Source organism: Amblyomma americanum, chromosome 6 (genome assembly GCF_052857255.1).
Source record: "Amblyomma americanum isolate KBUSLIRL-KWMA chromosome 6, ASM5285725v1, whole genome shotgun sequence".
Taxonomy (NCBI): Eukaryota; Metazoa; Arthropoda; class Arachnida; order Ixodida; family Ixodidae; genus Amblyomma; species Amblyomma americanum.
In genome coordinates this window covers 199,114,216-199,126,891 of record NC_135502.1, presented here as the reverse complement: position 1 = coordinate 199,126,891, position 12,676 = coordinate 199,114,216, and the positions used below count along the sequence as shown (strand labels likewise).

At 44.8% G+C, this 12,676-nt stretch overlaps 1 protein-coding gene across 1 annotated transcript in view; it reads left to right on the top strand.

Moving 5' to 3' along the window:
- Positions 1–12,676, top strand: part of LOC144095163 (calcium-activated chloride channel regulator 4-like) — a 601,494-nt gene that overhangs the window by 161,535 nt on the left and 427,283 nt on the right. The window contains exon 3 of the mRNA XM_077628955.1: positions 10,511–10,654. Coding sequence (XP_077485081.1) covers positions 10,511–10,654 — 144 coding nt within the window. The remainder of the gene's footprint in view (positions 1–10,510; positions 10,655–12,676) is intronic.

Here is a 12,676-nt window from a genome sequence, read left to right as displayed (position 1 = left end):
CCCTTGACAACTATCAATGGTAAAGTGACTCTGTGATTTTTGTACCTCACAGAGACCTCACACTGACCCTTAAGACGCATTAGTTCTCCCGTGTACGTGCGGAGAAACATTCTTGGTGGTTGGCATTTCACATGTGGGAACAGGGACGCCTACACACTCTCGGGCCCAATTGTAACAGCCGCCCCTGTGTCAATCTGCATGCATAAGTCATCCCCCCAGCTTGCACATTCACTTCGTAACACGAATGGTTCAAGTTTATGAAATGATACACTTCTTGCTCCTCCTCATCAGAACGTTCTACTGCATTCGTTATCTTGAAACGAGTTTTCCCGTTCGGGCACATTTTCTGCAGATGTCCTTCTCTCGAACATTTCCGGCAAACAAAGTTTTTTTACCAACACGCGTCAGACGAGTGTCCTCTGCCGCACCTTCCACATTTGTCTTTCTTCTGGACTTGGTCCCGTTTCACTTCGTTAGCTCTCCCTAGTGAACGTCTGTTGACCACGTTCAGCGAAGCCTCTTTGTCTCGTGCTTGCATTAGCGCCAAGTTCCGTTCCGCTAGTTCTCTGTCGAGTGCAATCTTGCAAGCCCCTTCGAAAGTCCGTTTCTCGGCGGCGAATAGGGCACGCTGACTCTCTATGCCTGCAACTAGCCTGTCAGGCGGGGCATCTTGCAAAACGTCGCCGTATTTGCACGTCCTCACCAAATGATTCAACTCTACTCTGAAGTCCTCGACACTTTCATGCTCATTCTGCACACGCCGGTTAAATTTACAGCGCTCCGTTATCACGGAGCTCTTGGGACTGTAATGATCTTTCAGCAACTTCGAAACATCGGCGTAAGACCTCCCGCCCGGCAAGGCCGGCACAATCAGGCTCTTCAATACCTCATACGCTTCTGGCCCTTCCAGTGTTAAAAACACCAACTTCTTTTCGTTGCTTACGTCGTTCGCCACCAGAAACTGCTCAAATCTTTCCAAGCACAATTCAATGTTCTGTGTTTTGGGGTCGAACTCTGCTATCCTTCCTACACGCCACATTCCGTAGCAGAAAGGAAAACTCGGTACTCGTCCGCTTGGCTCCTTTGCGTATCCAGTCGTTCGGCGTTGCTCAAAAGCGGCGCACAGGCCTATTTAGTGGGCCTTCCACGCTGCCATGCTTTGGCAATTTCCGGCGCAGGTCGGTGCTCCGTTTCGGTGTGATGCCTTCGGGAGTGCGTGCTTACTCGCTACGGCATCTATCGCCAGCCGAAAGCTGTGCTTGCGCTTCTCTTGCCTGAACCGCCGCCTTGGCGCCTGCTGCTGCCTACGCGGTACGTAGACACCCTCGTCGCCAGATAAAGTACCTTATCACTAAGGCATCCTGGGAACAAAAGCCGTTTATTCACGGGCATAATATATATATATATATATATATATATATATATATATATATATATATATATATATATATATATATATATATATATATATATATATATATATATATATATATATATATATATATATCCGTGGCAACGCTTCCGCGGCTGAAAGCTCGCTTATAGAGCGTGGTCATCGCGATCACTTCCTATAACAGTTGTGAAATAAAATCCCCACATCCCCCAACCTTAAATAGACCAACGAAAGTGCATGCTATGGAGGAGTCTTTTGATCTTCATGAACTTAAGGTCTTCATGAACTTAATCGGAGGTCACGCTGACCGCATCCACGCAGACTTCAGCTGTGTTGCCGAATGCACCGTGAAGGCCTCCACTGGGACGTCTCGCAATGTCTGTGGACTACGGGTCCGCAGGCCCGCGAAGCGAAGGCCGATTGAAAACTGCTGGCCTGGATTCTGCGGTAGTCTCCAGGATAACAGCAGCCGGAGGTGACTGCTGACTGGTCCCGCCACAGCTGCCCCTGGAGGATGCGGCGAAGAGGATACAGGCCGCTCCGTCGCAGCAGGCGGCAGCGAGACGATGTGCCCAGGACAGCAAGCCAGGGCGGCTTGCCGAATGCTTCGTCAGCTACAGTGAACGCTTTATCAGCTGACAGGCTATCAGTTATATTCTTACATTCGTCTACAACCAAGAGGAGGAATCGCAGTCGCTGTTAAAGATTCTTGGTCCGTTTTTGAAAATAGTATTCCTTTTACTCAAGCAGAAATAGTTGCGCTGCTCCTCAGTACACCTTAGTTGTCATTGTTTCTTCTCACAATATACCGCCCTCCGTGTTGTAACGGTCGAATCTTTTTAGCTGAGCTTGATTCCGCAATATCATCATTATCCCGTAAAGAACTCGTGGACATTATCGATGATATGAATATCGATATTCTACATCCCACAGTGACAATGGTCGCATACCATCTGGACACTAACAGAATTCAGACTGGAGACCCAAATTCACATCCTTACACGTGAGGAATACGTATCTGTGCAGCTGGTCGTGTCTTGGCGATCACATAAACGTGCGTACTCAAAACCTGTCGGTGCAGTCTGCTGTGGTTGAAGCTTGCAGACCACTATTTTCTTTCCTGCTCGTTAACGGATGGTTCCAGCGACCTTGCACCTATGCGCAGCCAGCAGAAGGTACCAGTACTTGATTATAAGCGTCTTGACGAAAGACTAGCAAAGCATGAATGGGGTGCTTTCATTGATAATGTGTCCCCTGCGGACTTATATGACAGTTTCGTCGAGGTTTTTCGTTCACACAAAGCTTAATCCTCACGCACGGGGATAGTTGAGCAAAGAAATTTAGACAATACGTGGATGTGACACGTAATATTGGAAGCCATTAATGAGAAAGATCTGCTCTGGGCTTGATCAAGACGTGCTGCAAACTGTTGTGAACTACGACTGCGATTTAAACATGAGAGAAACCGTGTGAACGCCATGATCCGCCTGGCCAAGTGCAACAACTTTAGATCCCACTTTAGCGAGGCACATTTCAACAGCAAGAAAACATGGTCGTTGGTGAATATTCTTAAAGGAGTGAGCGGTGCTTTTTATAATGATACATATTTGTAGACGCAAATCCGGGCCCTACAGAAAAAGAAATGCATTCAGAATTACTGGACGGCCAGGGAAAATTGACCGCAGCTGTGGAAGCTTTACATTACTCTCAAACCGATATTGAGCGGAAAATTTCAGCTCTGACCGACCGCATAGAAGGTCTTGAAAAACAGCTGGTAGGTTTGCACGCTTTGAACAACCGTGTGAATGTAATAGAGGACACTGTCGAGAAGGTTCATAAGCAGTTATCAGCGCTTATCTCCAAAGTCGATGACTTGTAAAATAGGAGTCGCAGAAAAAGTTTAGTTATATACGGATTAGCTGAGGAGGATGAAGAGGCAGTGGCTGATTTTGAAAGAAAACTTATTACTCAGGTCTTTCGAGACAAATTAGAGTTAACTGTCACTGTCATTCAGAGGTGTCATAGACTCGGTCGCAAAATTGGATATAAGAAACGCCCCGTGATAGTGAAATTTATAGATTACCGAAAAAAGGTTTCGGCATTAAAATCAGCCTACAAGCTAAAGGGTTCCGCAATTTCAATCTCTGAAGACTTTTCTACCAGAATGCGCGAAATACGAAAGCACCTGTGGAAGAGTGCCACACAGGAAAAAGATAATGGGGCCAAGGTGAAATTGGTGCACAATAAATTGTCTGTTGACAGTGTAATGTACGTCTGGGATGAAGTGAAAGGTGCCCGTTTCAAGTTAAACAGTAAAAATAACTGACAGCACAAGCATGTTCCTAAATCACTAAAAAATATTAAATGTAAACTGCAGAAGCATAATAAAAAAATTAGTGAGTTATAAGGAATTTTACTTTGAGAAGATCCAGATATCGCGGTTTTAACAGAGACGTGGTTAAATGAAACCGTTTACGATAGCGAATTTGCGCTAGCTGACTACAGTGTAATTAGGAAAGATAGTGGTAGCAAAGGAGGAGGAGTTTTCATAATCTTTAAAAATTATTTAAATATATTGAGCATGCCTGATGTGCCTAATATTGAATGCATTTTCTGTAAGGCGTACCAAAACAATGTCCGGTATATTGTAGGGGCTTTGTATAGACCGCCTGGATCACCTGTCAGTGTTTTAAATAACCTAGGAGATTATATGAGAACTTTTGTTAAGCCAAATAATCGGATTATTTTAGGCGGCGATTTCAATTTACCGGATATTGACTGGCCAACTTTCGCAATCAAAACACATAGCGATGAATCAAGTGAGGCCATGCTTGATATAGCGTTCTCATATGACTTGACACAAACTGTAGAACACCCGACCCGAATACAAGGGAATTCAAAATCCATGCTAGACCTTTTCTTTGCTTCTGGCACAATTTTAGGTACAGCTAAATGTGTAGTGATACCCGGTATCTCCGATCACAAGGCTGTTCTACTAACCCTTTCCGGCCTATCTGTTGATAAACATTGCTCTGAGATCCCCTTTAGAAACTTCTCTCGAGCTGATGATGTTTCCATTGTTGATAATCTTTCCTTCAATTTTGATATGTTTTGTAATAACACTCACAGTGCTCACAAACTTTGGGACTGGTTTAAAGCTATGATACATCAATGTATTGAATGCCACGTGCCGGTTATTGTTAAAAAGAGAACAAAGAACCCATGGACTTCTCGGGCAACACTGCAGCTAAAAAGAAAACTGAAACGGAAGAAAAAGAAAAAAGCAAATAATTATTCTCCAGAATTAGAACAAAAAATCCTTTTGCTTAGTTCTCAACTAAAACAGAGCACTGTCACTGACAAACAGCGTTACTTTAATGAATCTTTACCCAACTTTAAATCAGAGTATCCCGAGAAATTCTGCCGTTTGGTCTCTCCAACCTCGAGGATCAATAATGAGTTTGAAATCAATGGTGTTCTGATCAGTGATGCACAAACAGTATCTAATGTATTTAGTAAACATTTTAAGTCCATATTTACTGATGACAATAATATCGTTCCAAAATTTGAAGCTTCACTGCCGCCTCTGGATGACCTTGTAATTAGTGAACAAGGAATTTTAAACATGTTACTTAGCCCTGATATAAAGAAATCACCTGGACCAGAGAAAATACCTGATGCCTTTTTGAAGAGATACGCACAATGGACGTCTAAATATTTGTTTGTATTATTTACAAGGTCATTAAATGAAGGTCAAATTCCGAGAGACTTGGGGCTGCTAGAGTGAAACCGCTTCATAAAAGTGGAAACAAGCGATTGATTAAGAACTACCACCCTATTTCACTCACATCGACTGCTTGTAAACTACTTGAACACATAATTCACAATCGCATATCAAACTTTCTCGAAGCTAAAAATTTTTTTACTAAGTGTCAGCATGGATTCAGGAGGGGTTACTCAACTTGTACACAGCTAGTCAAAACTATACATGATTTTGTCTCGTCAATTACCAATGGAACGCAGATTGATGCCGTAGTTATGGACTTCTCGAAAGCTTTTGATAAGGTTACTCACGAAAAGTTACTTTATAAATTAGACACAGTACTTCATAACTAACAACTAGTAAAATGGATTTCAGCCTACCTATCAAACAGAGAACAATTCATTGTTTTTAATGATCATTCTTCTGACAGGCTTACAGTTCACTCTTGCGTCCCTCAGGGCTCTGTTCTTGGGCCTCTGTTCTTTTTAATATATATTAATGATATTGTCGCTAACATTCCTTTGAAAATTAGACTTTACGCTGATGATTGTGTTATTTACACAGAAGTAAGAAATGTCTCCGATCAGCTATTACTTAATAATGCGTTGCAAACAGTTTTCGCATGGTGTGAAGCATGGCAAATGTCCATTAACTCTGAAAAAAACGGTACTAATGAGAATCACTCACAAAAAGAAAGTCTTACCTTTCGATTATTGTATTAACGGCATGACACTGACAGAAGTAACAGAATATAAATATCTAGGGCTCTGGGTCACTAACACTCTTAGCTGGAATAAACATATTGACTTCATAACGTGTAATGCTTTTCGTAAATTGTTTTTCTTGACACGAGAATTGCGGTTGTCTACCCCATCTGTTCGCCTACTTGCTTACAAATGTATTGTTCTGCCTACCTTAGATTATGCTGCTATCATTTGGGACCCATTCACCCAAACTAACATGAATAAAATAGGGAAGGTTCAAAAGAGGGCGGCACGCTACATATATAACAATTACCGACGTACATCAGTCACACATCTTTTAATCCAAGCTGGCCTTGCGACAATAACTGAGCGAAATCGTTGTGCACGACTTAAATTTATGTATCAATTAATCAAAAGACACTACAGAACAGAAATCACCGATCTGCTTGTTTTTTCGTCCGGAAATGCGACGCGACAACGAAACCAGCTAACTTTAACTCCTTTTCGCGTTCGAAATAACTGCTTTAAATGCTCATTCCTTCAACGAACTATTTCCGATTGGAATAACCTCACTAACAATAAAGTGCTGCAGCCGTCACAGACATTGTTCTCGCAACATATCACCTAGTTTTATTTCATTTGCTATTTCACTGTTCTGTTGTTTATGTTTAATTGTTGTATTCGCAATGGTGCAGAAGAGCTTCAACTTGCACTGTTATTTTTGTTTACCTTTGCCTGCTTTGTAAAACTGCCTAGTTTGTATCCCCACCCTGCTAAAATTTTATCTCGCAAGTTCATAAAGATAGACAGAGCATAGCCAATGACTAACAGCTTATTTTCTCTGGTCTCTGGTACATCTCAGACCCCGCCTACCGATTGTCCTATGCCTCCCAGTGTGATGGAATCTGCTTTCCTTCCTAATATTACCTTAAGTGATATAAGGTGTATTCTTTTCAGTCTTAAACGTAGCAAATCTACTGGTCATGACAGCCTTACGGTTTCTGAATTGCCCAGAATGTTTTAACCGATTAAGCTCTTCTACTAGTTATTCTGAACAGTATCATTTCCAGGGCTGTAATACTGACTTCAATGAAAACTGCTAAAGTTATACCTTTGTATAAGGATGGTGCTGGAAACATTATGAGTAATTACCAACCTATCTAGATTCTGCCATGCATTGGCCAAATTTTCGAAAAGCTTCTATTACTTACCATGAATAATATTTTTAATACTGATAGTGTTCTACACCTTGTCAGTATGTCTTCTTACCAGAAAAAGGAACAAGAGTCCTTCTTGAAGAATTCTCAGACGTGCTATATTCAGCTTTCGATAAGAATCAAGTCTTATGCTCTCTTTTTCTTGACGTAAGCAAGGCTTTTGATAGCATCTGCCACATTGTTTTGCATGATAAACTTTCTGCACTGAGATTTAGAGGTTCATTTTTGCAATTGCTTATGAACTATTTACAAGATAGGCGCCAATGTGTGCCCATTCAAAGATTCCACAGCGATTTTACGGCAATTACATCCGGAGTTCTGCAAGGTTTCATATTGAGCCATTTGCTATTAAATCTATACGTTAATGATCTTGCTAACAATGTGCCGGCTTTACTGTTCCAATATGCTGAGGACACTGTTGTTGTTTCACGTGCAAAGAAATAAACTGATGCAGTTACGTCATTAGAGATGGCAGCTATTAAAGCCATGCACAGGTTCAAGTCTAACCGTATCAATGTTAATACTTCTAAAACGCAACTTATATGTTTTCACAACACATTAAAACAATTTGAGTTGAGTCATCCTGTTTATTTGCATACTTTCTCCTGTTTTCATTGTAACTGTGTGTTAGTAAAATATGCGCAGTCGGTCAAATATCTTGTCCTGATCTTCGACAGTGATCTCTCTCGGAACTCACACCTTTCTTTTCTTTGCCAAAGACTTCGTGCTGTACCGCGTGTGCTGTATAATATTAGGCAATTTTATGCCTTTTTCTGTCCGTAAATATGTTACACATGCTCTAGCCTAAAGTGTTATTAGATATGGAATCACTGTTTCTGGTCACTGCACAGTTCGCTGGCAGCACAGGGTGAATTCACTTCTGCGCTCCCTTCTAAAGAATATTCCCTACGATTTGTGTATTGGTAATGACATCAATATTTTTAGAAGACTAAAGCTTCCAAGTTTTAACGCTTTGTTAACAGAAATGTTTGCGCTAAAACATTTCTGGTATAGTCAGTTCCCAATTTCATGTTCCTGCACGTGATTTAAGACCAAAATACTGTTACTGCATTACTCGCTCCTCAGCCCGGTACGGAAAGTGCACACGTCAATACTATGTACAGGCGCGGCCAGAATAATACGAAGCACGCGACAGTCGACGTATCAAGGAGAATATAAAGTCACTGGAACGGGAAAAGTACCGCGACCATGACCGGAGCCGCCATATTTGGTCCAGCGCCGCTGAAGCGACGGCCGCGCGCAGTCTCTACGCAGGCATGAACTGCACAAGCGTCAATACGCGACTGGAAATGCTGCGCACGCTTATATCGGCCCATAAGAGCAAGTGCTACGTAATGCTCCGGACGATCTGTGTGCCGGCGGCCGCGAGAAAGAAGCGAGCGGACCGTTTATGGCGGGGAATGACCACGTCACCGCGGAGAACGAATGGGGAGCGCGCGGGCGCTTGCTCGCCGGCGCGGCGACGAGAGAAAACGAATGCGGTACTTTTCCCGTTCAAGTGACTTTAGCAGAAACTAAAGTCACAGGGAGGAAACGAATGCGGCACTTTTCCCGTTCCAATGACTTTAGAAGAAACTAAAGTCACTGGAACGGGAAAAGTACCGCATTCGTTTTCTCTCGCCGCCGCGCCGGCCGGCCAGCGCGCGCGAGTTCCCGATTCGTTCTCCGCGGTGACGCGGTCATTCCCCGCCATAAATGGTACGCTCGCTTCTTTCTCGCGGCCGCCGGCACACAGATAATCCGGAGCATTACGTAGCACTTGATCTTATGGGCCGAGATAAGCGTGCACAACATGCGGCGCTGGACCAAATATGGCGGCTGGTTGCGGTACTTTTCCCGTTCCAGTAACTTTAGGAGAAACTGCATCTAAGCGCTACCTGTCAATGACAGTAAGAAACACTTGGCTCTGCGCGCGCAGCGAGAGTATTCGCCATCGAGCCCCACTCTTAGCTTCAACCCTGGCGTTATCTTTGCTCGAAAGATGCTGAGCTGTTCCGAGCAATTCGGTCAGGTGATGCCTTCCTCCAAGCGGGCTGAGTTTATCGTCGATGCCGCGCGCCGAGCGCCGAGCACCACGAAGCGCGCAGCCTTTCCTTTGCTGCAGACATGCAGACTATACGTTAAGCAGTGATGCCTTCGGCAAAAAAATGGGTCCGTGCCCCGGCGCCTCTCTGCGCGTGCCGACACACATAGTTCCTGACCCTCATGCTAGGTAGCGCGCATAAGCAGCTCTCCTCCGTTCTGCGACCGTTCCAGTGCTCCGTATTATTCTGGCCGCGCCTGTAAGTACATGTCTGCCTGTTTCAACAATTTGCCACCTAATATATTGAGCATAAAAACTAAATACAACCTAAAAAAAATTTTGCATTATGTCTCTACGCTGCTTCCTGCCCCTTAATCTGATGTTACTGTCTTATTTTCAAACTACTGTCACCCCTCTTGATTGTGCAATAAGTTATGACTCAATATTTGCCTCTCTGTGTTTTTAAGTTTGTTTTAGTTGTCAAATTCATCGCAACGCCTCTATTTTTTTTGCCAATGTTCACCGTCTGCCAGGCGCTGCGACTCAAGCGCTTTAGGCTTTGGTAGGCCTGATTTATGATGTAGAAAATCGACATGAATAAAAGTGCTATCTTTCTATCTATGTCCAAAGATATATGAGACAGATACTGCGCCAGTTTCCTTTCCACAAAAAGCAATTATTATTATTATTCTATCTATTATAAGCGTATCATTTTGACGGCGATCTACAACTTCCGCTGTGGCACTGTATTCCTCAGGCCAGCAAAATAAATATTAGGTAATTAGTTTTTGCTACTTACTTAGTGTCCTGAACGTAAGAAAAAATGCTCACCCGGCCATTCGAATGTCTCACCACTCAAGTGGTCTCATTCCCCGTACAGCACTGAGTACATTTTGAAATCTTGGCTGGCTACCTTTACCATGGACACCCATTTTCCGCTTAGCTCTACTCTGCGCGTGTCTCTACCACATGATTAATGCTGTGAACATTGCATCGCATTATTACGAAGAGGTCAACTACATACCGGCCGTCGCAGAGCCTGAGTGGTTATGGCGCTCGCCTTCTGACCCGGAAGACGCGGTTTCGACCCCGGCCGCGGCGGTCGCATTTTGATGCAGGCAAAATGCTAAAGGTCCGCGCAATGTGCGATGTCAGTGCACCTTAAAGAACCCCACGAGGTCGACATTTGAGCAGCCCTTCACTGCAGCGTCCCTCATAGTCTGAGCCACTTTGGGACGTTAAATCCCCATAAATTTAATGTAAACAACCCTATACAAACTACAAGAATACCAAAATACTGAAATAACATCTATTGTGGTACGAGAAAACTTTCTTTTGTGCCGTTCGGTAGCGCAGTGTTTAAGATCACAGTATTTGGGGTGTGCGCAGCGTTTCTTGACGCAGGCCTCCCGAGAGCTGCGCGAAGTGACCGGCCGCGTCTGGCTCCACAGCATTACAGTGCAAGTTCCCAGCACGTGGCGTCGGCGGCGGTTCTACGGCGAGCTGGACGCCGACTTTTACCAGCTCGCACCGGTAGGCGAAAAAGTGTCTACAAGAGAAATTCTACACGACTAAGTTCCGGATGCATCCTTAGCCCAAGCTCGCTGGTCCGGCCTCTAAAATCATTCTGTACAATACAAACATTCAAGTACCCAAAACACAAGGTTTCCTACCGAAGCACCAGCGAACGTCGCGGCCCCGAGATAATGGTGCTAAAGTATAATGCATCTACAAGGCAGAGGGGCAGCCTTGCTTTCATTTTGTTGTTAGCCTTACTCTAAAGGTGCTGACGCACACTTAAGTGTCAGACTACCCACTGCCCTACCCACTTCTTCCTAATCCCCTTGCCCCATCAATCCCAATCCCTAGATCCGCACTAGCTGGCACATGCACCGATGTGTGAAAATGCAGCCTTTTCTCTGGTCCCATTGAGCACTGAAATTTAAAGTTTGGTATAATTAATTTAACACCACTGAATTGATTTCACAGCGACCGATTTTGACCGCCCATTCCCTGGGTATAGAGTGCTAGCATTAGTATTTAAAGTGTGGTTTCTACGGGAAAGGAGTGTATAATGAGAGCGGAGGCGTGCGTAACCGGTGGGTGATAACGACAGAAACCACCTTAGTGCAGTTAAGATCGAAGTAGAAGGGAACACCCAGAAGAGAGGATTAAAAACGGAGGAGTAAAAACAGTGTAAGCTGGCCTCCAGCGCAATCATTTAGGGGCAGGGTACGCTGCCGAAGCCCTACGGCAGATTTTCATCACTAAAATGCGGACAGACAGAGAGACAATAAATTCTGTTAGCTGAGTAGGAGGGCGAAGCCTCTCATAAGGCAGCAGTTCAACCCCGCCGGATGGCCAAGAGCTCATGAGCCTAGGCGACCCAGTGAGCCCGTTGGACGAGCCGAAACTGAAGGTTCGGCTCCGAGCTGCGCAGCGCGGTCTCCTACTGGTCGTCGGCAGTGATTAAGCGGAAGAGGGGATAGGGCAGGACCACGCTATGTGTGGGATAGGGTAGCGCAACCACCGCATAATGCGCAGTGGGGAGAGTAGAGAGTGGGGTAAATATGGGAGAAAACTGCGGATTTGGGAGGGCGTGTCTTAGAAGCTAGACCGGTGGGTAAAGCCGTCAGTCACGTCCTGCTAAGTGATCAACCGGTCCCTAGCTGACCTCACTCCGTGGAGGGGAATAGGGGCGGGGCCTCGCCCGGATAATAATGCCTCGGACGTATGAGCTGGCCGCCTCGTTCCATAGGAGGGACGAGTGTGTGAAGGTCCAGATGAACTGGATGGTGTCGGCAGGGGGTTTAAACTGTAGAAGACGGAGTGTGATGGGAGAGATCCGGCCTTTAGAGGAATTATTTAGAGCGGTTTTGGTGTCATTGGTAAGGATTTGAGGGAGGGGGGTTTGGTTGGAGGAGATAATGGCCAGCGCAATAGCTACTTCCTCGTCCATATCGAAGGACGCAGTCATGACGGAGGCAGAAAAAGGGGCCGGAAAATACGGCCCGTAACCGTGAGAGCGAAGGCATTTTTCTGCTATCGACCCACATGTCAAAGCATTGAATGTCAAAGAATTGACTAATTGAAGGGGGAAGAAAGGTTTTAGGGAAAAAGAGGGACTCGTAGCGGATACCAACATGCCCTAGGATGTGGTGGCCTGTTGTCGTGCGCGAAAGGCGCTCATATTTTCCTGGTAAGTCGGCTTTTATGAGTACGGAATACTGATAGTTGATAACGGAATCAAATTCCTTCTTCAACACATGCCGAGTTTTAGTTTGCTCTGTTTGCTAACCTTAAGACCGACGTTGCTGCGTTGAAAAGAGTCTTCTCATTGTTAACTGCGTCTAGTTACGAAGCTTTACAGAGGAATATTGCCTAGATTACGCATTCCGCATATTTAGTGACTCAGTGGAAGGAGTATGATCTCTCGGAAGTGGAGGAACCCGCCACTGGAGGATGACCGCCGTGGAAGCAGGTGCTGGTTGCCATGGTAGAAACGCTCAGTGTGGTCGCGGTGGAAGGAAGAGGGGTAGTCGGGCGAGAGTGCAC